The sequence below is a fragment of the Mus pahari genome, chromosome 16, assembly GCF_900095145.1.
Source record: "Mus pahari chromosome 16, PAHARI_EIJ_v1.1, whole genome shotgun sequence".
NCBI lineage: Eukaryota > Metazoa > Chordata > Mammalia > Rodentia > Muridae > Mus > Mus pahari.
In genome coordinates, this window is record NC_034605.1 from 35,247,336 (window position 1) to 35,274,789 (window position 27,454).

Below are 27,454 nucleotides of genomic sequence, written 5' to 3' on the forward strand. Positions count from 1 at the left end.
CCCAAGATTGTATACCTGCAGGCAGATCCTTGTTTGCTCTGGGGAGGGGTTCTGTCCACTTATGTATCACCTGTAGCTACACAGTATACAGCTCAGGAACACCAGTCCATGACTATAATTCTAGCACATAAATGAGGAACTCAGTAGTGCTGGAGCCTCCGTTCTAAGTCTCTTTATCATAACTTCTAATTAATATTGATAAGTTTGAAGGATCAGCATGATATCTGGTATACATTAGGTACTGGATGTAAGCGGACTGAACTGAGGAGTCAAAATTCAGTTTAAAAAGTGACCTAGTACCGAAGGTTAGATGTTGGAAGTAAATAGTGTGTGAAAGACTCTAGCACATAGAAGAGGTGTCGGGGGCTTTTGGGCATTCCAGGGCCTTCGCATAGAATGTTCCAGCAATATTTACTTACCATCAAAGTTTCTTCTTTTAGCTCATGTTTCATGAGCCTTTTTTTGAGAGGGTCAAAGCTAGGGGCTTCTAATTAAACTCAGCAGAGAGAACGGGTAGGAATGCTTCAATTCAGCAGGGGATAGGTGTGTCCTAAGGCAGACACTTAGCTGGGTGCTCTGCCAGCTCAGGCTAGGGTCTTCTCAACAAGGGCTCTCCCAAAGGAACCAAGGACTGTTTCAGCCCCAGCTGTGGCTATAGATGTGGTCTGGGGCCGTAAACTGCCTACATTATAACCTGGAGAAAACATGCACAGGAAACTCTGTTAGTGCTGGTTTATAGAAAGATTATTTAATAAGAAAAGAGAAAAACAATCTCAAGGCTCCAAAATATAAGTTGTCTAGTGACATAATTTCAAGTAAAATGAATATGTGATTCAAACTTCTTGATTTCCCAAAACCATTGGAGGAGGCTTTGACAAAAGCAATGTGGCCTTAGCTCTGGAGTGTCCTGTCCCGGGGTCTACAAATCTCTGTGGCCCAGCTCTGGATGCAGGGACAGCACAGGAGGTCCATGGTTGGCAGGAGTGACTGGACCCTGGTTCCCTGGCTCTGCACTGTCGCCATGCCCCTCGAGTCTCTGCAGAGGGGCTCAAGCGTTGGGGTTGGTCCTCATGAGCTCCACGTCGGCCTGCACCATCTCCCGCACCAGTTCCTGCAACCCAAGATCCAGGGTGGACTGTAAGGGCGGAGTTTCTGTCACCCTCTCCCACAACACCTCCTCACAGGGCCCTGAAAGGTCTCCTGTTTGACAACAGCCCGCCAGCAAGAGCTCACAGCTAGCAGCTCTGAGAACATGCACTGGAGACAAAACTTACGTCAAAGGCAACGCGGGGCTTCCAGTTTAGCTTCTGCTGAGCCTTGGAACAGTCTCCTTGCAGAAAGTCCTGTGGAGAGATGGCAGATGAGCTGTACAAGCATGGGCTTGTCATACCCCTTTCCCAATCTGTCTCATCAGGTAGTTACCATCGGGTCAGCTAGGACCTTGTAAGTAAGCTATCTCCAACTGCCCACACTCTCTGCCCCACCTCGTCCTAGTGACTCCGATGGCTTTCTTTCTTTCTTTCTTTCTTTCTTTCTTTCTTTCTTTCTTTCTTTCTTTCTTTCTTTCTTTCTTTCTTTCTTTCTTTCCTTCTTCTTCTTCTTCTTCTNCTTCTTCTTCTTCTTCTTCTTCTTCTTCTTCTTCTTCTTCTTCTTCTTCTTCTTCTTCTTCTTCTTCTTCTTCTTCTTCTTCTTTAAATAGATATTAAGTTGTCAGGAGAACTACTGTAAGAACTGTTTTGAATTACTGCACTTCTCGGCAAGGCCGGGGTAAATCATGCAGGCACGTCATGCCTGCATGTCCAAGACTCCGGAGTTCCACTGCAGAACAGTAATTACAGATCCTCGACCCGCAGAACCCTGACTCATCTGCTAGGTCCCTAGAAACTACCCTTCCTCAGGTCCTGCTACCTACCATCAGTTCTATAGCCCTTGCCCTGTCCCTGGCGCCTGGCCGCCTGGATTCGGAGTAGCTGATCAGATCCCCACCTCCAGTCTCCAGCTTTTGGGACAGCCCAGGCAGGCGGTTGCAGGCAATCTGCACCACCACAGCGGCTTGGTCAGAGAGAGAGAGCACGCAGAGCTCACTCACAGTAGCAGTGGCTGAGCTCTGGCTCCGCTAAGGTAGAGACAGTTCTCTCTGCCAGTCAGCAGAGAGCCCACAAGCTCCTAAACCGAAACCTCCTTTTCGCAGCCACAGTAAAGGGTCTGTTCTACTCTTATCTTTCTTCCTTAGAATATGGGGATTTTTCTTTCTCGACTCATGGGACAAACATGCCAATCTCAGTTTGAAACTCTGCATTGCATCGGAGGCCATGTACCTCTGTCTGTCTAGACCCTTTCTCTAGGTTTTCACCTCTCTCTGCCTGCTCCTTACAGGTCGGCTTTCAGAGAAGACTGCTGATAACCACTGACATGGCCCAGGAGTGGGCCTTGATCAGCTTGCTCAGCTCTGACTTTCCCAAGGGAAACACATGTGGACTCAGGCTTCCTGGAGAATTCTAGCAAGAGAAGTTCACAATTATTCATTTAAGAGGTTTCCTTGGAAGGAAGACTGGCCACAAACAAGAAACAGAAGAGATGAAAATCCTCTATTTTAGCCCTCACTCACAGTTCTTTATTGCAGATCTCAAGACTAATGGGAATTTCAAGATGAGATGAAAGGGAAGAGAGGAAAGGAAGGAAAAAGCAGGGAGCTCCAGTTAGGTCTATTCATATGAGTATATCCAGCGGTGCATATGCCGAGACTCAAAATAACCAGGGACTGGGCAGGAAGGGGGGAAGTGATCTTTATAGTGATAAGTATTACATTAAGACACTCTATTTTAGCAGTACACTATTGGACAAGTGAGCCATCAGCTCTGAGTGACAGCCACCGATAACTGTAACCATGCTGCAGTAAAGGCTTCTCCTGCTCTCAGTCCCCTGAATTTGGCAGGCAAGGACATTTTATTCTGGATTTCAGATGGGTAGGCCGAGGTTAGGTATAAGCTATCTGTGTTTCCACACGGTGTGCTCACCTAAGCCTTCCAAGCAGAGGCGGTCTGGATTCCCTTTCCCAGCCTGAATCTTACTCAAGCAGAGGACATTCAGGGACTCTCCTTCTCAATCATCCAGCATTGCTTTTTAGGCTTGAATAAATCAAATTCCCAAAGGCTTTGCATTTCACAATATGCTGAAGTACCCACTTCCTCCCCAGAGTGTTCACTAGAGTGAAGCAAGTTATTTCTGCTGGCCTAAAAGCCCATTTCCAGACTCCCCAGGAAAGGTAGGATACAAGAATTAGTAATTAGCATTTATAGCACAGTGCTACCTGGAGCTGCCAGTATAGGTGAAAAAAAAAAAAACAAGAAATTTATTTCTCTTTATTTTCCCTAAATAAACTTGCATATCCTTTTACAATGTTTCTTTTTTAGCGAAAAAGTCACACAAAGGTATTCCTTCTTTTTCCCCAGAGGAAGGAAGCTGTGTAACTTGGAGTCATGAAGCAATGTCCTCCTGCCCCTCTCTCGCTCCCTCTTACAGCAGCTTTAGGAGAACATGGTTACTGCTGAATCACATAGCAGGGGCTGTAAATTAACCAGCTCAGCATGGATGCAGTTCATGGCTGTGAACATACAGCTAAAAGAGCTTTAAAATCCTGTCTGGTTTCAAATGATCTCAGTAGGCTTGGGAAAGGGAACGTTGTATTGTAATTATGTTTCCTGTATTTTTCTACAAGTAGCTCATAATATAAAAACAACCAGGCAACTACAATTAAGGAAAAAGAAAAATGGCTTTCCAAAGCTTAGCAACAGACACTACTTACATAGACAGTAAAAGTATTTCACTGAAACCAGAGACAGGCCCAGCTAAACTGCACAACTCAGTTTTGAGTTCAGCTCTTAAGACTGAAGCCCCCTAGCTTCCTTAGCCTTCTGCCAAAGCACTGGCTCCCTGAAATTTAAGTAGAGCAAGAAGCCTTGGGAAGGAAGAGCATGAGGTCCTGTCAGAACCAAACAGTGGCTCTTGTTGCCAGTTGCCACTGAGTCGACACGTGGGCCAGTGGAGAGACTTCTGTCCCACCAACTCTCTCCTGCCCACCCGCCCCGCCTAGGCGCTGAGCTCGCCTTTGTCTCCATCAGTTCAGCCCGCTGTGTGCTTTTACTCTCAACCTAAGCCTGGGGTGGGGGTGGGGTGAGCAGGTGTGTGTGTGGGGGGGTGCACACCTTTAATTCCAGCAACCAGGGGGCAGTGGCAGGCAGATGATCTCTGAGATCAAGGCCAGTCTGATTTACAGAGTTATTGGCCAGCCCAGGCTATACAGAGAAACCCTGTCAAAACAACAAACAAACAAACAAAACCAAGAAAGAAGGAAAGAAAGAAAGAAAGAAAGAAAGAAAGAAAGAAAGAAAGAAAGAAAGAAAGAGAGAAAGAGAGAAAGGAAGGAAGAAAACAAATGAACAAAAAGGAATTATGTATTATGGGATCTGGTCAATGGCTTGTTTCATTTGCAAGTCGGCTCAGGCAGACTTCAGGGGTGGTATGACAAGGCCAGTGTGAAGGCATACAGTGCTGGACAGGGGGGCAGACAGGAAATGCTCCCTTAAAAATCATTTCCTCTGACTTGCAGAGAAGTCAGGGTTGGGAGCTGGATTCCTCCAGGGAAGCCAGGCTGTGCTGCTGTGGGTATGGACAAAGGCCATATGCACTTCTTTCATATTTAAGCCTTTTAAGACTTTTGAACTTGCACAAATGACTCCAACAGGGCCAAGCACCTCCTAATGACAAATGAGAAGAATGAGTTTATCTATACTGCTCTACGGTTGAATTATTCGGTTCTTCATGGGCTTATAGTCACCATATGACGACAGAGGCAAAACTGGAATTAAAGTGATGATTTATGTACAGTTTCTATAGAGAGCTTCATGAGCTGGGTGGTCTGGAGTTTTTTGGAGAACAAAAAACAAACAAACAAACAAACAACAACAAAAAACCCAAACCAAACCAAAGGAAAAAAAAAAAAAGACCAAAACCAAAAACTTGGAGGAAAATTTAAAGCATTTAAATGTGAATATGACATTTCCTAAATCTGGCTTCTGGTGTCTTTGCCATTTTCACTACTATCCCTTAGGTGAACTATACAGTTTCAATGTGTAATTTATTATTGTCAAATTCAATTAGGCCTAACTAAGCATTTTACAACAGTCAAACAGCATGAGGAACAGGGAAAGTCTACAGACCCACCCGCTCTCTCCAGCAGACCTGGCTTGTTTGCCCCTAAGGAGCTGTGCTGCATCTGGAGCACCCAGGCATGGTGGCTTTCACAGCAATGGGGCTGCAAACATTAGCCTCAGAGAAGGGCATATTTTGTTGCAAAGAAATCTCAGGCTTTCCTGGCCCTCAGCCTTGTTACAGTGGATAGATAGATAAGGAACCAGACCAAGTCCGGGGGAAGTCATTAGGCCAGTTCCTGAGCCCACAGCAAAGGAGGGCTCACCTTGCCATTATTGTCTCCTTTAATTAGAGGCCCCTTTTTTGAAGATCTCTGCTTGTGCATTGCTGTCAAGAGAACAAGACACCTTTTGGCCATGTAGGTGACTTTTCTTCCCCTAATATGATTTTGATTGTTCTTATACAAATTAAGTCCCTTCAGTAAACCCTCACCTACTTTCCTTAAAAACCCCAGTAGGGAAGGAAGCAAGGGGCTAACCTGGATCACATGGGGGAACTCTAACTCAAGTTCTCATTTCTTTCTCTCCCTTCCCTCTAAGTTTGATTTGCAAAAATTGTAACATTTAGATTGAATTACAAGGTGGGTTGGGTTTCCTCAGCAGGTTTGTGGTATGGTTTGCAGGAACATCTGGTAGGGCAGAGACTTTAGGAGTGTAAGAGCTCTTGGCAGGATGTTGTTAAATTTCTAATGTACATACTGGAAGAAATTGACTTTTGAGTGCCATAAGCAAGAAGGTGCCCAGACAGGGATGTGACTGAGGAAATCCTAGCCCTATGGAAACCTTGGCCAAACATCTTCTGGAATGTAAGACATGGAGCTGTGAGTGGCACAAAAATACCGACTTTCCCCTCATGCCTTCCTTAGAAAAGTGAAATTGAAGACCAGCTCAGGTTCCAAGGGAATAGAAGAATGCCAATGAGTTAGGTCCTTGATCTGACTTTATGCTAATGAGTGAGGAGACAGGCTTCCCTCCTAGGGTAAAGCTTCTCTTGGGAAATGCAGAACTGCTTAAAACAAAACAAAACAAAACAAAACAACAGAACTTCAGGGAAGCCTTTGAAGTTACACTGCATATCCCAGTCAAGATTCTAGACAGACAGGCAGGGCTGCACAGAGGAAAAGTGAGAAAGAAGCCCAAAGAGCTCCGCTCTCCACTCTGTAGCCTGCAGTGCTCCCTGCTCTCCACTCTGTAGCTTGCAGTGCTCTTTTTGAGGACCTGTGTAGTTTTTTGCCCTCATATGCTGGAACTTAATTGTGGCTTAATCCTACTCCAGGAGAGAGCTAACCTCAGAGCAGTGCAAAGAGGAAGAGGAGCTTCCCTCTCCTACCCTGGATGGCTTTAGAATGGCAAAAACTGAAGTCCATACCAGGGTTCTTCTTTAATGGTCAAGAGGTGACAAGGGACTAGGAGAAAGCAGCAGGTTGTCTCATCTGTTCAGGAAGCAGGCTCAGGGGACTGTTCATCCCACAGGGCTGACAGAATGCTTCAAAACTAAACTGATACCATGCTTGAGCAGCTTCACCAAACACCATTCCAGAGTGTAGCCCAGCATAAGACATGAAGCAGAGAAGCAGCCTATGAAAGCTGTTCCTAGCCTTTGGTCAAAGCTCACTCTAAGCCCACTGGCTCTTGGCAGTCTAGACTGTCTACCCACCAATATCATGAAACACACACACCTTTTTCATTATAATTTTAAAAAATGTATAGTTAGCATAAGTAGAAAAATACAGTTAGGCAGCAAAGGTTCTACAAGTTATACAGTCAACATATTTACGGGGGTGTGGGGGTCCTCCAAATCGGTGGACTTTGCATATACAGTCTCAAGCAGCCATTGATCAAAGATAACCAAAAAAAAAAAAAAAAAAAAAAAATAGACACCTGTACTGCAGGTGCATAGAGCATGCTTGTCACTGCTACATTGTAATCATAGCACCTGCTAACAGCAGCTGCACTGTGTTAGACACAAGTTTCCTAGGAAGATTTACTGAGTCCAGGAAGACATGCAAAGGCCTGCAAATCATCTTATACAGGGTCTCTGAGGAGTTCAGTGTCAGAGGGGGGATCTGGGAACTAGATGCTGAGGGATGGCAGTATTGGGAGGAGATACGGGTTCTCAGACTATTAATTTCCCTTTAGAGTGTTAATGAGTCTTAAAGTTCTCTCAAGCCAACATACATGAGACATGGGCAGAGGTCCATTCTCCTCTGTGGACTGGATCACACACACCATATGCAACATTCATACTAACCAAACTGTAGCTTCTCCCTTAGCAGCTTGGGAGCATCTTAGTAGTAGCATTACTGCCTATCTGCCCTTTATCCATCACCCACCTACTTCAGGGCTTTGTTAGCATGGATTTTTGAAGCCTGGTACCCACAGTAGTGTCAACACAAGGAAAGTGAATTGAATGACTTACTATAACTGGAGCCCGCTGGTCCTAATTCCTTCACTAACCATCCTAACCAGCTGATGTGGGGTGGTGGTGGTGACTCACACTTATAATGTAAGGGCCACTTAATGACAGGGAGATAAGATTGTTAGTGACCTCAGCATTCCAGGCTTCAAAGTCAGCACCATCTTCTTTGAAAATTACTGGCTACTGTTAATAACTGGATCTGGGGTGTAAAGATTTGCCCATGCTAGGAGGAGGTGGCATAAACCCCGAGGAAAGGAGATAAAGCACCTTTAAGTGGACCGATTAGGGACTGTTGTGACATAATTGGCAAGTGGCGTTCTGGACATAAGATGCAGGCTGCATTTCTTTTGCCACTTAGCACTTTCTGCCCTGAAAGCACTTTGCAGAGTTCAGCTAATTAAGCTTAAAGACAGCCACACTCAAGATGCAACTCAGGAGATTCTGTATCGGCTTCAGAGGCCTCTTTCTTAGAGATGAAAGTTCTCTACAAAGTGTCTTAGAGCTAAAAGCCAAACTGTTATCCTGCTTATCTTGAGCCTGTGCCCTCTTATCCAGGAAGGCGACTTAGGCCATGGGGCATCCCGGATTGCACAAGACAAAGGCAATTTTCCTTAAGCTTGCTTCCTTCTTGTTTGTTAGGCAATCTATCATTATTGTGGGCAAGGAATCTACTGTTATTTTGAACACAGACACAAAAGAACATTGTAACTAATACAGATCTCCTTACAGTATAAATGTTGTAGTTTTTCCTTTGGGTGTTTCCCAATGTATATAGCATATTAAGGTCTTCTAATTCAAGAACTCCCTCTTTAACAACGTACCTATCTACCCATGCTTTGCCTCCCCCCCTCTCTTGTCCCAAGCCAAATAGAAATGGCTTAATAGAGTCACATCCTCTTCCCTAGAGACTCCTGTGACAGGTCTGGCTATGTAGATGAGGGAACAGTGTATGCCACATAACACTTGAACACCAGACCCTGCATTGTGTGTGCTTCTTCCAGGAACTGCTTGAGAAAAAAACTAAAACAACTACCTGGCTTTTGCGAGTTTCTTGAGGGGAACAGAGGAAAGATGAACATTAATATGGACTCTTATGTTTTTCATACTTCGATTTCCTCTTTGGTTCTTTCCCTACCATCATTGCTAAGAAAAGTTTAGCTGGCTGTGGGGATGGTTAACTGTTCTTTTATTTTTCCACGAGAAGAACAGAATCCCTATGTCTATCTGTAAAGACATTTCAGCCAGATGTCATGAAGCCATCTAGTGGCAGGGGCTTGGACTAGAAGGCAGCATTTCTGATTCTTAGTCTACTAGTCATAATGTTCAAAGAACCAAACCCTCCAAGGAAAACAGTGTACTTATGCCACATTAACCTGACAGGCAGTGACTTCTCAATAATGTGTCAGCATATGAGGATATCAATACAGGCCAATGCTGGATAGAGGTTGACACAGAAATGCAGCCACTCCATAACTCAATATATTGCTCTAAAACAAACTGCCATTGTGATAGAAACATGAATATTGGCCAAAGGGAGGGTACTGAGCAGCAAGGTGCACAAGGAGACCTTGGGGGAGATGAAATGAAAGCTCCCTCAGTGAACACAGTGAACAGAGCATGGTACAGGAGCCCATGCACTTGTCAGAACCAATACAACTGCAGTTAGCATCTGTATATCACTATACATTTAATCTCAACAGAACATTCTTAGACATTACTAAGAACCCAGAGATATCACTGGAGGGAACTGGACTCCTATCTAGGGCTCAGTTAACTCAGCTATTTCTGAGCATTTCTGAGTATTAGGTTCTAAATCTATAAAACAGATAAACACTGTCTATGATACTGGATGGTTGTAAGAGTTCAAGGCTGTATACAAATAGCTGCTGGTGCCAGATTTCTTCCTGTGAAACACTGGAGAGCAAACCCAGGGCCTCATTCAGGCCAGGGAAGCAGGCATTCTATCCTCGAGACACTCAGTTCTGTTTCATTTTTAGGCTTGTGTTTGCTGAATAGTTCTACCCAGGATTTTACATTCTGCTTTTCTCCAAGTATTGCACACATGTTGCGGCCTTGTAAACTGTTGCCAGACGCTGATTCTATCAGGCATTAAGGAAGTGACCTTGAATAAGGCAAGGCTTTGGCTATCATGGCAGCTGTGCTGGGTTGGAGAGATGATGGCAAGAAGTGCACAGACATATGAAGAAGATATCAGCTAATGGGGAACATGGAGATAAGGCTGTAGAGGTTGGGATGTGACAAGAGTGGGACCATCCTCCTGGCTAAGGGACATTCTAAAGAGTGCTATTTGATTACAGACCTGAATGGTAAGAATAAACTTATTACATAAAGATATGGGTAAGAAGATCTCTTTGGGGATATGACTGATAGAAAGTACTTTAAGGAGCAACACTTCAACTCTGAGGAGTAAACACATCAGGCCATTGCCTGTAGACTCATGAACAAGGGAAAGGCACTCCATGGTGAGGCCAGATAAGGTTAAAAAGACTCCTCATGGATCCCAGGCCTTGTTCTACAGAAGCCATGTTGTATCAAGGCTTTATTCTCTGAATTATACATCAGTGTCCCCTAGGCCACAGTTAGAAAGTTGGCTGACTTAAATGATTTAGGCAGAAGCCTGGATTGGGGAGGGGGGAGGACAGGGAGCAATATGATTTTAAAAGTATGACACTGACTTCTAGTTGTTCATACTGATTTATGGAAGCGTCTATTTTTCTCTTTGTACTAAACTTTTATGCGTGACCTGCTGCCTCTTGCAGTCAGCTAGTCTTTGATGTTTGGGGTATATGACCTGAGTACTCTGTAGTGATCAGGTCTGGGCTACTGCAATGACGATTCAGCATGACACACACATGGCTCTGAGAGGCTAGGCACCTACCTCTTTGTGTGCTCAGATATTCACCAGAGTGTTCATTAACAAGGCTGCCCTGCCCCTCTTCTGGCCAAATGAGGACATCAAGAGCCTCTGAAGGCTGAGATGCCTCCACCCTTCACTTCCTTTCTGGCTAGTGCAAAGCTGGAGCCCTGAACACCCTAGCTGGCTGGGGAGCCACCTTCCTGACAAGCTCTTAGGGTGGGACCCATCACTGGAACCCACTTTCTTTAATGGGTTCTTACCATGCTGTGTATGTGTTCGTGTGAGTACATGTGTATCTGAAAGGCCAGGGAAGCCGCCCTTTGGCATCCCAGCACTCAGAGCAGAGATTCTAGGCTTTGTTCTGGGTCCTGGGGAGTTTAAGCACTAGAAGTTTTCAGAGACATCTGTGTATGTTGTCCCAGATCAGAGGGGTCAAAACCAGGAGAGGAGCCAAGGTAGGATGCCCAGGACACATTGGGGGAGAGATGGGGATTCCTAGACAACAGAGGCAGTAGACTTATGGTCATGGAATGATAATTGGGGAAGTAGAACACAGAAAGATTTATGGATTGATGGGATGTGGATGTGGGTAACAAGGATCCTGGGTCTTGGCTTAAATGAGAAATTTCCCATTCTCTCAAAGGCATTTAAGAATTTATAATGCTATGAGAAATTTCATTATAGCCTCACTAGCTTTGTAAGTTTCTCTGCTTCAAGGCATCTTCTTATTGCCAACATTATAAACCAAGGCCCCCTAAAGGCTACTTTTGTTAAACTGCTTTTCTGTCACACTCCACGGGAGGCACCTGATATGATGCCAATGTCCTTGAGTCTACTTATCACCTGGAGAGCAATTCTGCCCCCATGAATCCTGGCTAGTCATGTGAAAAGAAGACTTCCCTTCTGCTGTGACCCGAGCTGGTGGACAAGTGAGGAAAGGGTTAAGCTAAGCTGTGTCTACTGTGCTCTACCAACACGTCCTACTTTTATTCTCCACTTGCGGCCAGAGGAAGTCCGAGAGGTGGCCTTTCACATGACATCATAAAAGCCTGATTTATCGCCAGCCACCAAACATCTAGAAAATCATAACATCCTTTCAGGAAAATGCAGTGGAAAATAATCAGGCTGGCTTTGATGAAAGCTTTGGTGGGGACTCCAAGTGTGACACCCTGCACAGTCGCCCTTGGCAGGTGCTTTGTTTGCCCTCAGTGCTGGCCTTGCTGACAAGGCCGAGGGTCTGATCTAAAAGATGGCTTGTGATGGAGTGCGGCTTCCTGTCACAGACCAAATAAGTTGGGATCCTAGTCTGCCAGCTTGACGAAAACAGCACTTCAGTGTATGTGAATTTGCTTTGGAAATGACAGCTTGGTCCAGATGTGAAAAATTATTGACTATGAGAATATATATATATATAAAAAAAATCACGTCTTGTTACATAATCCATTGCCAACTCTGAGGAGCATGGCTGCCACATATCCTGTATTGTATCAATAATCTGTCCTCTGCTTCTGTCTTTACTGATTGATTTAATTAATTATGGTTATTATTTTCCACTGTGCTAGGGGTGACATGTGTTATCCAAATGCTTTACTGTAGAAACTCTAAGCTCTAAGCCTGTCTTTAGGAAGCAACTCCTCAGCTATACCTTTTAATGTCAAGACACTCTACCTACAGAATATTTCCAGAGCAGTGTGCAACTGCACGGTGATTCCAGTGACAAAGGGGGCTAAGAGGTGATAAAGCAGATAGATATCTCTCCCTGCCTGTTAGAGGACATAAAGGGACAAATGAGTTCCTCAAAGTACAAGCTCTGCATCTAAGGAAGGGCTACCTCCACAGTGATTCTCTTGCTTAGTCAGCTGGCAAAACTACCAAGCAAGTGTCTCTTGTCTTAGATGCACAGGGTGTGCTCTGCAAATGAATCCAGGAAAAAAGGCCAGGGTAGCTTGAATTCTGGCCATACCCATTTTTCAGAATCCTGTTGGTGGAAAAAGTTGGCCTATCTACACAGAGCAAGGTAAGCTATGGAGGTCTTGGGATCTTGATTTTGGGAAGAAAAGCTGTTGTAATGATTTATCCAAGGCTGAAAAGGGCTGGTTTGGAATTGAAGGTGTTATAGCTGTTGCTTTCAGTGCTAAGTCAGTACGTGCTGTAACATAAAGACCATGCCCAGATTTAAGGACTCAGAGGGACATTTATCTGGCCACCCTAAATATCCCTGAAAGGCTGGTATTGGTGTGGGCCCTTGAAAGGGATGAGGTCCCTGTGACTGGGGTGCTGAGATACCAGCCTGACATACCAGTCACATCAGTCATGGAAACACAGGGGGTCTCAGTGCCCACTACTACACCTTTGCTAGTTAAGTTTGCTTAACTGCTCCATCAAGCCTACAGTGGGCCTGCCCAGACTATCCACACCTACCCAAGGCTACATAATGCATAGTAATGACTCTCAACTGCATACTCTTAGCTGCTTTCCACACACAACCTGCTCCCAGAGCCTCCTCCGATACATGGGGCTGGTGCTGATCCCCATCCTTTGTTGTCTGTCATGATCCCATAGTGGCTGTGGCAGCCATGCACCAGGCCTTGTTTTCTTCCATCTGGGATGAACTGGTCCATTTCCAGCACTGAGTCTGAGTCAAGCAGGGTGATCAGGGAAGCTGTTTATAAGCAGATGGTGGTGGTGGCTCAAGATGGGCTCTCACCTGCTTTAGTTAGGAAAGCAGGGACCATTCAGAGTCATCACTGATTTACCAGGCTTCTTCTTGGTCCAACCCATTGCACACTCTATGTTGTTTATCCTTGCTAATAGTCCTATATGGTAGGCAAGGATACATAGGCCCAGCAATTACATAGCTTGTTCTTTGCCAGTTGGAAAGGGGCCTAGGCTCAAATCCAGGCCTGAATAACTGCAAGGGTTGTGTCTGCTAGCCTATATCACATCTTTGAGCAATCTTCTCTGTTAGTTAGACAGCTAAGAACATTATACAAAGTCATGTATTCACCCCCACATAGAGGCTGTGAGTGAGGACAAATTGGGTACCCAGGAAAAGAACTTACTAAAGACCCAGACAGGGCTGCTGTGGAGATATATACCTATAATCCCAGCACTTGGAAGGTAGAGGTAGAAATACCATAAGAGTTTGATGTTAAAATGGGTTATATAGAGAATTCTAGGTAAGCTTGGGCCATACAGTAAGACCCTGTCTCAGAAAAGTAAGGTCTGAGGATACAGCCCAGGGGGTAGAGAGCTTGCTTAGGAAGTAGAAGTGTAAATTCTCAGCATTAAAAACAAAGAGACAAAAAAGTCAAAAAATATGTTTTTAGTCCACAGAGGTCTAGAGAAAGCATGGCTGCTAGTAGCCCACTTGTATCAATTAGGATAGGCCCCATATGGATGTGGGAATCTAAGGGCAAGAAAGCAAGGCTTGCTATTAAGACATACAGGGCTGAAATCAATGCCCTGCAGAAAGAAGAGCTTGAAGAAAGTTTGGAACCTCAAAGCAGAAATAATTTCTCTTCTCTTCTCTTCTCTTCTCTTCTCTTCTCTTCTCTTCTCTTCTCTTCTCTTCTCTTCTCTTCTCTTCTCTTCTCTTCTCTTCTCTTCTCTCCTTTTCTTTTCTTTCCTTTTCTTTTCTTTTCTTTTCTTTTCTTTTTCTTAATATCCAGAGATGAATGGCTTTGTAGAGGTAGAAGAGAAAACATCTGGATGATTACAGATTCCTTAGACACCCTCAGGAATGGTTCTGATCTTGAATTTTGTATTTAATGTAAACAAAGACTAAGACATTTTCCCATGGAAGGGTATTTCTCTCCCTAGCAGCCTCCAGTGCTCTAAGTAAGATGCTCCCAGTAGACTTTCTTCAGTAGTACTAGATTCTGGAGACAGATTCTTCAAGGACATGCTTGCTTTCTAGGACTACAAAGCATCCTAAGATCTGCTTGCTGTGAGAACTTGAAGGACTTGGGAAACTCCTGGAATCTGACTCCACCGTGAATGGTTACGATCCTGACTCATGACCATCTCAGCAGAAATGGATTGCTCATGAGGATGCAGGCTTCGACAGTTTCCAGGGTCTACAGAATGAAGGACCTCATTGTCAGGGTCTGTGTGCCTGTGGCAGCAGAGTAAGTCTGCAGAATGCAAGATAGGTGAAGGTGTCAGCCAAAGGAACTTGGTTTTCAAGCCTGGCTGCTTAGAGTTCAGATTCATCAAGAAAGGGTTGCCTCAAATTATTACTACCCTATAGTGGTAGCAACAGTTACCACAATGGTCCTCCCAATCTATTTTCTCATTCAGTCCTGGCAACATTCATGACATGCAGTTGATGGCCAAGACGTGAGCCCAAGGAGCTCAAAATCAATGATGGAGACCAACAAGCACGTGGTAATAAGCTACGTGAGTCTTGCTTGGGGCAGGGGGAAGAGCAGGGTGACAAGTCCACCAGACTAACTCTAGCATGCAAACCAAGGCTGCAACTTGAAGAGGGTACACAAGGAGTAAGGAAAATGGCCATGGTAGTTAACAATAACGTGATAAAGAAGCACATGTAAAAATAAACAACGGAATAATATGTTGAGAACTCCTCCTGGGAAACAAGGAGTTCTCTGGGTACACAGACTAAGGGTGCATTGTGAGGGGACACAGAAAACATTTTCTGGGTCTCAAGAGGGTAGTGAGGACTAAGCATGAAGTAGGAGACCAAGGAGCAAAGATGAGTTATCTAAGTACAGAAAGGGGATTCAAGGCCTAAGGAGGGTCTGAGAACCTTTTATAAGAACTGGGGTGGCACAGGATAGAATGGGGTGGCACAGGATAGAATGGAGCTCTCCACTCTTGCTGGGGGTGAGTCTCGGATGCACAAAAATTAGCAGGAGCTCAGCAGGAGTTCTGCTGCCAGATCTTTCTACGCAGAATTCCAGTTCATTCTAGTATTTTCTGGATGACATGATCCTCAATGGGCCTATAATACAATAGCTGCTGCTGATAAAGAGGCAAGATAACACAAATGGCTGATGTGCGCAGATCCTCAAATAGCAGCTACTGTATGCATATATCTTTATGGCTTTACTAGAGCCAAGAGAATCAAACTAACTCCTTTGGAAAGACACCCAGGCTTTCCACGCTGGTTCTGTGATGTTGGCTTCAAACATCTCTCTATGTAAGCACTGCAATTCTAGCAAGCTGCGTCCCCCTCTTTCTCTTCACATACAGAGGATTCCACATAAGCTGGAAACTTCCTCTTCCTATTCATATCTTAACACCATTAAAGCCTGCTGAATTTGGGGTCAAAGAGACTTCAGCTGAAATTCTAAATTCACACTTCAGTGTAGATTTAACTATCTGATTCATGGCACAGATATGACTTGTGTACTTAGCAGTGTGAGGCCACATAACCAGTGACATCCCCATCCCCATGTCTCTATTATAGCCTCAGCCGTCCCCCATGCCTATGCCCACTCCCACATCCTTCCCTCGTACATACCCCAAGTAGGAAGCCAAGTCAGACAGGGCTAAGCCTGTGGGCAACTATGTAGTCAGCATAATTGTTAAGAGCTGTAGGGTGGGCTGCCTCAGGGTTTGGTGTAGTCTACTAGTGCCCCATGGCACTAAGCCACTTAGCCAGCAGATGGCTCATGCCCCTTAGAGCAGTAGTGTTATTCCACAAGCAAAATAAACTAGGCAAGACTAAGTGCTGGAAGGAAAACTAAATAATGGTGGTCAGGAATGCTGCCAAAGTGATGAGGAGCAGAGTCTTGCCTGACAGGACTGCAGAACTGCAGTGGAAGAACTGCAGACATGCACCTAGGGAGGGGCCCCTTAGGTGTGGTCCAGGGGTAAGGACTGGAGATTAGAAGCCTTGAGTTTCAGTGCTGAGACTCTGATGAAGAAGCTGTCATGGGTGATGCTGACTCCAGGGTAAGGTATGATTTATGGCTTTGCCAAGAAAGCTCTGTGAGCTGCTGTGGTACTACAAGCTTGCCACTCAGGAGGCAGAGGCAGGAAGATGGTGAGCTCGATGCCAGCCTAGTCTACAGAGCAAATTCTGGGGCAGCCTGAGCCACACAGGGAGACTGTCTCAGCAGCAGCAGCAGCAGCAGCAGCAGCAGCAGCAGCAGCAGCAGCAACAACAACAACAACAAACTGAATGAAAACACAGGCCGAGGAAATGGTTCAGTGGGAAGAGTACTTGGGACACAAGACTGAGGACCTGAGTTCAGATTCCCAGATAGTTGGAAAAGCTGTGACAGTCGGTGAGCTCCAGGTTCAGTGAGAGACTGTCTCAAAAAGAAAGTGGAGAGCAATAGAGGAAGATACCTGATATCAACTTCTGGCCTACACATACATATGAATGGGTGAGCAAACACACACATACCCCCCCCCCCCACACACAAATAAACCTTTCTCCCAAAAGACCTTGGAGTAAATTCCTTTCTCCTGACACTGGTCATATTCTGCCTGCAGTTGCCTTGGGGGAGAGGCAGAGGAATGCTTGTAGTTGGTATCATTTTAAGAGGCCCTGGGCCCCAAGACAGTATTCTTTGTGTCAGGAATTCCAAATCTGGAAGAACTGAGGAGTCATAGTCCTCAACCAACTCACTCATTTCTGTGTATCCCACAGTTCCTTAGGGGCACAAGTCAGGACAACCCATTCCATGTCACTAGCAAAGGGAGGGAATATGCCCAGCTAAACTGATGGCATGCATAAAGTGCCATGGGAGACCACACCCAGGTCACTGATGGGGCAGTTCTTTCAGAAAAAAGATTTATCTTTTGTTATAGGAAGGAAATACCTCTTAGAAGGTCAGAGATGTCTGGCACAGAAAGGACCTGCTGGACCCTGGCAGTGGCAGAACCTGAAGATCCACTTTGATCCTTAACAGATGACTCAACTTCCAATGGGTCAAGATGGAGCTTTTAAGTAGGTACAGAAGGTGAACATGAGAACAGTCACTTACCCTTCCAGGTAGGTGACAACCCTGAGCATCGCACTTCAGCAGCCAGTAATGTACAGCTTGCTTCTCTTGGACAGTTTTCCTCTGTCTCCTATATCTCCCTTTGCTATTTAAGTTTTAATTGAAAAATTTATTACAAATTTTTTAAGGTTTTTAAACTTCATTATAAAAAACCTTGCAGATAAATAAAAACATATTTATTCTAAATGCATAAATGTTTACTAAGTTATATAGGTTTTGTGTCTGGTTAATTTTGGTATGAATTTTGAAAAAAAGTAATATGTACTATTTACAATTTATTTAAATCAACATTCAAAGTATTAGGTTTCATTATGTTTTTTTTTCTTTTTTCTGTGATTGTTTGTATATGAGTGGCACTATTAGGAAGTGTAGCCTTGCTGGAGTAGGTATGTCACTTTGGGCGTGGGCTTTAATACCCTTGTCCTAGCTGCCTGGAAGTCAGTCTTCTCCTAACAGCCTCCAGATGAAGATAGAACTCTCAGCTCCTCCTGAATCATGTCTGCCTAGACACTGCCATGCTTCCATCTTGATGATAATGGACTGAACCTGTAAGCCAGCCCCAATTAAATGTTGTCTTTATAAGAGTTGCCTTGGCCATGGTGTCTGTTTACAGCAGTAAAATCCTGACTAAGAAAGTCTCACTATGTAGCTCTCACTGGTCTGAAATGTGCTATGTAGACCAGGCTGGTCTCAAACTCACAGAGATCTACAAACCTCTACCTCCCAAGAGCTGAGATTAAAGGCAGGCATTACTACACTTAGCTCCTCTTGTTAGGGTATTTTAAGACAAAATTTGTTTATGTTGATTCCCCTCTTTTCCACTCCCCCCCCCCTTTTCCCTGTATTCCCTCATATCCTCTACACCACACTTTTTTTGCTCTCATGTCTCATGAAACCCTTCCTCAACATCTTTCTCCTCTCATGGTCTCCTTTCTAGTTTTATAGCCTATACAGAATATATACTGGAAAAAAGGCAGTATAGTCGATAAAAGTTGCTAGCAAAACTAGGTATACACCTGCAGAAGAATGAAATTAAACTCATCTCTCTCACCCTACACAATAATCAACTCAAAGAAAAGACGTTAATTTCAAACCTGAAATATTAGTCAGATGTGGCAGCATACACCTTTAACATCAACACTCTGAGGAGGAGGCAGGAATGTCTCTGTGAATTCAAGGCTAGCCTGGTCTGTATAGTGAGTTCCTCGCCAGCCAGGGATGCATAGCCAGACTCTTTGTCAAAGAACAAAACAAAATAACAATATCCAGAAATACTGTTACTTCTAGAGGGAAACAGGAAATATAATACAGGCGAGAACATTCCTAATGGAACCTTAGTAGCAAAGTATATAGTTCCAAAACTTAACAGGCTCTGCGCAGCAGGAAAAACGACCACCAGAGTCAACAGCAGACTACAGAAAATCTTTGCAAGTTATGCTCTAGTTAGGGAGTTAATATCTAAAATAGGTAAAGATGTGCAAAAACTAGATACCAAAAAAACCCCAAACTGCTAACCAACAAAAAAGGCTAATGAAATGGAACAGCTAGCCAAAGAAGAAAAGGAAATGGCCAATAAATATTTTAAAAGGTGTTCACCATCCAATCCTTAACTATCATGAGAATGCAAATTAAAGAACTCTAAATTTTCATTTCATCCAGCCATAATGGCTAGCGCTAAGAAAGAACAAATGCTGGTGAGCAGGTGGAGAAAAAGTAATCCTTACTGACCACTAGTGGAAGTACAAACTAGCAGAGCCGTTATGGAAGCCAGCATGTTCTCAGAAAATTAAAGACAGAACTACCATTTGACCCAGCTCTCCCATTTGCTTTTGCAGGACTCAGTTTACAGGGAAAGCGATTACTCACTGGCCAGACTGCCAACTGTTCTGTGTATTCCTGGAGGCTCTACCTTACATGGCGGTCCCACACTCACACAAGGGGAGTGGGAATGCAGCACACTGCTTTCCCCCTCACAGGGGAGGCTTCAGGGGGTCTCTTCCTATATCTCTTCTATGGGGGTGTCCCTGGCCTTTCCTGTTCCCCACATTTTGTACATCTCCTCTCTGTTTAGGAATCATACCTCAGACATTGGTGTATAGACAAACTTCATTTCAGGTGAAGCCTGGCTTATCTCTGAGGTCTCATGGTAAACATGATCCACACATAATATCGCATGATATGATATATGATATGATATGATGTGATATGATCTATATGAAGGAAGCCTGGTAGTTGTTGGCAGTGGGGGTGGAGTCCTTAGCCAGTCTGAATGAATCAGGGTCTTAGGAGGTGCATTCTTAGGCTAGCTGCTTTATGAGGGCAAGATGGTACCTTACTTAGTTAGCTTTGAGCCTAATTTGGGGTACACGTATGTGTTATAGGGAAAACAGGCCCCTCTTTAAAATGAAATCCAGTGACAGTCCTGTGCCTCCTAAAGGGGGCCTATTCATATTCTTTTCTCGTGGCTATGTGGCCTGTGGTTCCATGATTTGGGCAATGGTTTGTGGCACCTTCTTTTCAAGAGCTCCCACTGTTCTTGGAAAGAACAACTTAAGTATTGTGATGTTCTGTGTGACATTCAACACTGACCTCAATAGAAAGGAACCTTTTCTAGTGTTCTGTGATCTTAGTTGCCCACTTATTTGGACTGGAGTATTTTTACATGGCTTCTAGTGCCGTCCCATGAGGCATGGCTTAATTCCACAACTAGCATCAGTGTCATACAACCTGTGTGAGAAGGACCAACACAGCAGAGCTCTGCTGACAAGAGTGTGTGCTTTGCTTTCACTGGAAGGCATAGCCTTGAACACATGATAGAAATTAACATCTGTAAACCAGGAAAAGCATAGTTTCTTCCACCCCAATAAAACACAGAGTAGTTTTGCCCAGAGAACTGTCAGATTTGTTAAGCTTCATAATATTTCAACTCATAGGTCAGTTAGCGAATCGCAACTCCCAAATAATAAAATGTAACTATGATCAATTTTAAATCAAATCCTTTTTATAAAATAGCTGTATATTACTGCTCTCAGTGTAAAGCCAACGTGGTCCCGGGTCTGCACAGTGCTTACTGGCTTTTCTGCTGGATGTTGTAAAGTGCTTATTGGCAATGAGTCTAAAAAGCAGCAAGTCTCTAACTCCTATCACAATTTTTACTGCTCTTTATTTCATGATACAGTAGCTGTGAATGTGATACTACACAGAACCTGAAAGAACAGCATAATTTTTTTTAAGAAAAAATTTAAAACTCTGAACCTACACATTTTAAAATTTTACTTTAAAAAGGGTGGCTATGATAGTTTCCACAAAATACTCTTCACTTGTGAGGTTTCAGGTTGTACAGCAAACAGCTGTCATAGTCTGGGTTCATGGGTGTGTGCCACATTAACCCTTTCTAACCCCTTTGAGTAGTTTTGCTGTGCACTCTCAGAAGTAAACAAGAAACATTTCTTCTTAGGGAACAAGAAGAAATGAGCTGACTCTTGTTGGAGGGTTCTAAATAGCTTTGCTACAACTCATCAAAGCACATTTCATGTAACCTCAGAAACTTTTAAACATTTGGGACAAGCCCATAGATACCTGTGGGGTTTTTTGTTTTTGTTTTTGTTTTTTGTTTTGTATTGTTTTTCGAGACAGGGTTTCTCTGTATAGCCCTGGCTGTCCTGGAGCTCACTTTGTAGACCAGGCTGGCCTCGAACTCAGAAATCTGCCTACCTCTGCCTCCTAAGTGCTGGGATTAAAGGCGTGTGCCACCACGCCCAACTGATACCTGTGTTTTGAATCCAGGAGGTCAGAATATAACAACTACTCTAAATTTACTATATTTTATGCATGCTAAGAGCATTAAAAGTATGGGTCTAGCCTTCACAGAGGACATTCAGTCACAAGGTGTAGATTTTCTAGTTATATACACATGAAACTTGGTCTCTACAAAACCTAATGCATTCACTGTACCTTCCACTAGAAAGCATGTCACAGGAGATGTAAGTGCACGGGTCCAAATGTCCCTGCCCTAATGATTGTGTCTTTCTTCCAGGCCCCTCTGTCCTCTTGCCACATTTGCACTCATTCTCACACCCAAAGCCAGTTCCCTAGGTTGTTTCAAAATAGTCTCAAAACAGTTTTATTGCCGGGCATGGTGGCGCACACCTTTAATCCCAGCACTCGGGGGTGGGGGTGGGGGCAGAGGCAGGCAGATTTCTGAGTTCGAGGCCAGCCTGGTCTATAAAGTGAGTTCCAGGACAGCCAGGGCTATACAGAAAAACCCTGTCTTGAAAAACCAAAACCAACCAACCAACCAAACAAACAAAACTATTTTTATTGTGCTTCAAAGATGTCTCCCATATTTCATGTTCCCCAAAGCCCTTTAACAAAGTTTAACCTGTTTTGTTTCTTTGTATGGGTGCTTGGTACTGAAGGACACAGAATCTTCTAAATCTGCCTGACAGAGAACCCTGAATGCAGCAGAATAGAACTATACAGCAGGTCTCCTGGATGATTCCCCTTCTGAAGGTAATGTCCTGAGTGACCACATATCTGGCCAACTGTGGGCAAGTCACAGCTCTCTGGGTCTCATTTGCTTCATCTGGAAAGTGGCATAATTGAGTTTAATACCTGAGGCCTCTCCTAACAATGCTGCTCTGAGATGAGACCGCTTTCCTCCTCCTCTGCCTCTGTAGCCTGTTCTCAAAAATGGCAGCAACTGTTGACAGCCACAAACCTGGCAAATGCTGGAGGCACCTACTCTGCATAGAGCTCCATCAGACCTTCCTTGACCTGGATATGTGCCAAGAGAGCAAGACAGGACTTCTATGCCAAATCATTTCTTTAAAGAGTGTCCTATCAGGTGGCCTGTTAGAGTGGTACCATTTAAAACTCAGGCATGAGGCATGCCACAGCCCATTAGTGACCAGGCAGCAATGCTCCAAGATTTTCTCACCAGTTCCCCTTCCAATGTGACCAGCAAGCACACACACACACACACACACACACACACACACACACACACACAAACAAAAAACAAAAAAAACTTCTTTTACTGTGTCTTGATAAAAAGCATTGAATAACAATGGCAGTTCTTATTAGATAAAACCACAGAGGAATGGATGGAGGAATTGGAGTAATATCTGCAATACTGCTGTGGCCTGAGGGAATCCTGACCAGTTCTAGGATGAAGACTGTTGGTGGTTTTCTTGGACCCTTCATGAGATAAAAACTAGGCTTGGCATTTAGCAGGTACACCATTCCCCTTTAAGAGCAATTCTGGTCTTGTCTGTTTTGCAATGTTCTGGATCCAACCCAGGAATCTGGACATACTTAGTGATTTTACTATTGAACTTGACTGCTAGCCCCCGAGCAATATATGTGAATGGTGACAATTATCTGGATCGCTTGGCCATTATGAGTAGTGTCATACAGAGGCCAATGCAGACTGAATGTGCAAAACAGGGCAAATACTACATTTTTTAATTTTATATGACCAGTGATGATGCTAAACCATATGAAAGAGAAAAACATAAGTGCTAAGGCATCACGTGTTTATGGCTAAAAAGGCTTACTACTGTTGGAAATAGGATGATCACACCCCAGGTGATCTATGGATCACACATCCCTACCAAAAACCCTGGAAATAAATAAAATCCATCTAAAATTTATGTCTAACCCCAAATCCAAACAGAGAATGGAGAGGGGAATGTGGGTGGGGGTGTTCAGGATCAGGTGTGAAGAGAGACAGGAAAGATGGCCAGATGACCTTGAGAATGAATGGAAATCTGTAACTGCTGGGTTGGGTACATCTCAAGGATGTGCCAGAGAATTGTGATAGGGGAGGCTCCTAAGAATTAGTGGGGGTGACTTTAATTGAGACTCACAGCAGTAGGGATATAGAACCTGAAGAGGCCACTTGCAGTAGCCAGGCAGGAAGCCCAGTAGAGTGATAGGGACACCAACATACCCACAACTTTCGACCCCAAATATATCCTGGTCACAAGAAATGCAGGTATGGGTGGATGGAGCAGAGACTGAGGGAATGGCCAAGAAATAACCGGTCCAACTACAGACCCATCCTATGGGCAAGCACCAATCCATGACACTATTAATGATACCCTGTTATGCTTGCAGCCAGGAGTCTAGCACGGCTGTCCTTTAAGAAGCTCCACTCAGCAGCTGACTCAGATGGATGCAGAGACCCACTGCCAAACATTGGATGGAGCTTGGGGACTCTTATAGAAGGTTTGGGGAAAGGGTTTAGGGCCCCTGAAGTGGACAGGAACTTTACAGGAAGAAGTCAACTAACCTGAACCCTTGGGACTCTCAGAGACTGAACCACAAATAAGAGTATATATGGGCTGGACCTAGGTCCCCTTGCACATATGTAGCAGATGTGCAGCTTAGTCTTCAAGTGGGTCCCCCAACAACTGGAGCAGGGGCTATTCCTAAAGCTGTTGCCTGTCTTTGGAATATATTTTTTTTAGCTGAGCTCTCTTGTCTAGCCTCAGTGGGAAAGGATGCATCTAGCCCTGCAGAGACTTGATGAGCCAGGGTGAGGGGATACCCCAGGGTTGGGGGTGGAAGGGAATCTCCACCCTCTCAGAGGAGAGGGGGGAGGGACTGTGAGAGGGGGGAGAGGGAAGAGTGCAGCAATCAGGATGGAAAGTGAATGAATGAATGAATGGATGGATGGATGAATAAAGGAAAAAAATAGAACAAAGTTGAAGGCCTCAAACATCCTGATGTCAAAGACAAGGCAATAGAAAGAGGGCAGCCCTGGCCAAAAGACAGACATAGAATAGGGAGTTGGATGTACCTCACAAATGGAGCCACTGATGTAGATAAGGGCACAAGACCATTCAGTGGGAGAAAGGCCAGCATTTCTAACAAACGATGCTGGAATATCTATCTGCATAAGAATGAAGTTGGACACTTCCTTACACCAGCTGTAAAGTCAAAGAGGATCAAAGATCTAAATATAAGACTTCAAATTATATAAACTTTAAATGACAAGGAAGCTTCATAAAACTAATCTTAGCAATGATTTCTTAGATATACCTTCAAGAGTCTGTGGACAACAAAAGTTAAATATATATTTTGGACTATGTCAGAACAGTTGGTAGAATGAAAGAGCAACCTAGAGGATGAAAGAAAACCTTCGAAAAGGATGTCTTCAATTATTAAGAATCCCTACAGTTGATAGTAACAAAGAGCAAGCCAAGTAAAAAAGGATAAAGGTTTTGAACAGGCATTTCTCTAGAGATACGCAGCTGACAAAAAGGACAGGAAGACGTGTTCAATATTGCTATTTGTTAGGGAAACCCAAACACCACAGTGAGATGCCATTTTATAGGCATCTCATGTTAGGACAGCTACCATCAAAACAGCAACAACAACAACTTCAGCAGCAACAACAGCAGCAGCAGCAGCAGCAACAACAAGTAGAGCTGGCAATGATATGGGGAAATAAAAATCTTTGTGCTGCTGTTGGGGATGAAAGTTGCATAGTCACTATACCTAACAGTATGGCAGTTCCTCAAGAAATGGAATAGAAAAACAAAACAAAATCCTCCACTCTTGTATTTATATCTCAAAGAATTAAAAGCAGAATCCAAAGCAGATTTTGTGATCCACCATGTAGTTGCTGGGAATTAAACTCAGGGCCTCTGGAAGAGCACTTACTGCTCTTAACACTGAGCCATCTTTCCAGCCCCAAAGCAGACGTTTGTAACCATTATTTATAGTCATATAAATACTCGTACTTAAAAGTTTTATTCAAATAGACTGAATATGAAGACAACCCATATGTCCATCAATGACTTAATGGGTAAAGAGAACATATTACAAATATTCAATCGAACAAAAGCCAGATTTAAAACTGACAGAGAATTCTGGCACAGGTCACATGGATAAACCTTGGGAAGGTTATGATTAAATGAGATAAGCCAGTAAAAATGGATTCAACTCCTATGACATTCCTAGAAAACCCAGGTTCACAGAGACAAGAATAGGATGACAGGGTTGGGGGGGATGTGTTTAGAGTGTGAGAAAAGGGCACAGGGAGTTAATGATTTTGTAGGTATATTGTTCTACTTCTGTAAGAAGAGAGGAACTCTGTGGAAAGATCATACTGATGGTTAAAAAATAATGATAATATGCTTAAGGCTACTGATCTGTGCACTTAAAGATGTTAATGGTGAATGCTATGTTATGCACATTTTCTACCATTAGTATCTGAGACAGTGATGGTTATATCGAGGGAACTTGATAAGCTGAATTTTAAAAGAGCACGCATAAAGAAATGACTACTCAGATTCTGGCAATTAAAAAAATTTATTTTATTTTTAAAGTGTGTGTGTGTGTGTGTGTGTGTGTGTGTGTGTGTGTGTGTGTAGGAAGGGGGTGCATGTGCCCATGAGTGCAGGCATCTGCAAAGGCCAGAAGAGAGCAGCAGTAGTTGCCTGAGGTTGTAAGCTGCCCAATGTGGATGCCAGACACCAAACTTGGGTTCTCTGTAAGAGCAGTACATGCTTTCAACTGCTGCGATACTTCTCCATCCTATTCTGACTATTTTTTCTTAAATTTTAAGGCTACTCAAATGCAAATCCCCTTTTTTATTGCTTATATTGCTTTTTGTGGCATAGGTTAAAATCCTATAATTTTAATTAAGATTTTCTATTTTATCTTTTAATTATATCTGTTACCACTTGTTATCCTGGTACTCAGGGAAATGAGAAGATGGCATTAGATTTCCTGGGACTGGAATACAGAGACCTGTGTGCTGCCATGTGAGTACTGGCAACTGAACGCAGAGTCTTGGAAGAGTAGTAGTCAGTGCTCTTCATCACTGAGCCATCTCTTTAGCTCTGAAATCATATTTATACAACAAGAAGGAGCATTATTACCTGTGCATACATTCTCAGATGTAACCAGCCAGCTTTTTGGTTTTTTGTTTTTTGTTTGTCCATAGTGTCACAGGTATGTCAATGTCAGTGCTGTCAGAGGCAGGGTCACATCGTTATGTCATGTTCATTGTTCTCCCATGGTGTAGATCCAAATTACAGAGATGGTAGACAGAGGGGCTGGCTAGACCCTCTCAGCTCTATGACAATGCCACTGACTTTGGATATTGAACCTCTTCCTTTCCACTTACTTATGGCAGTTGGTTTGTCCTTAGTAAAATTATTCTTCCAGACTACTTAGCTGTTTCTAGTTGAGGTTAAGTAAAAGTTTCTGTCATAGAAATACATATTTGGAGGTTTGTGGTCTCAGCCATTGTTCCTCCACACTCTGGAAGAGTAGTTATTATTATCTCTAGGAATTTAGTTTTGTTCTTGAGCCTTGGCTCTGGAGGTAATCACCAAGACAAGCATGGGTCAGTAGCAAAGGAACTGTACAACTGTACAATTCAGAGGAGAGTTGTGAGGGCTAGAATCATTTACTATATTACCTGCTAAATTATGCCTTAACTCTCTCTCCCCCTAATTTATTCATTATGAAAAATGTTTAAAGTACTACCATTTTCTTTTTCTTTATTCCTCAGTTAGATTTACTGCCACAAATCACAAACTCAGAGTCAAAAGGGGTGTCATTTGCAAATGGCTTTGCAGATAGTGAGCCATTACAGGTTGTAAGAAGGAATGATTTAATGATTGGAAGTACAGGTTTACTCTTCCAGAACTAGATTGGGTTCCCATATACACACTGTATAAATGACATATTCTAAAAAGGACTGGATGTACACCCTGTACATTGTGCTGGAGTAGGGCTGAAGAGACCTCTAAGGAAGCAATGTTTACAGTGATCTACAGAAGTCACAAGGAGAGACTGAAGTGTGGCTTCCCACTGGCCCATGCTGGACCTTCCCTCCACCCCATGTGTGTGTGTGTGTGTGTGTGTGTGTGTGTGTGTGTGTGTGTGTGTGTAGGAGTGGAACAGGAGGAACAGATGCAGCACCCCCAAAGCCCCAGCCCCCTTC

The 27,454-nt window shown here is 43.7% G+C and overlaps 1 protein-coding gene across 1 annotated transcript in view; it reads right to left on the bottom strand.

The window, feature by feature from the left end:
* Positions 1–722: 722 nt before the first annotated feature.
* Gmds (GDP-mannose 4,6-dehydratase) overlaps positions 723–27,454 on the bottom strand; it is a 527,721-nt gene continuing 500,989 nt past the window's right edge. The window contains exons 10-11 of the mRNA XM_021215423.2: positions 1,275–1,343; positions 723–1,111 (exon numbers count right to left, since the gene is read on the bottom strand). Coding sequence (XP_021071082.1) covers positions 1,049–1,111; positions 1,275–1,343 — 132 coding nt within the window. The 3' untranslated portion in view covers positions 723–1,048. The remainder of the gene's footprint in view (positions 1,112–1,274; positions 1,344–27,454) is intronic.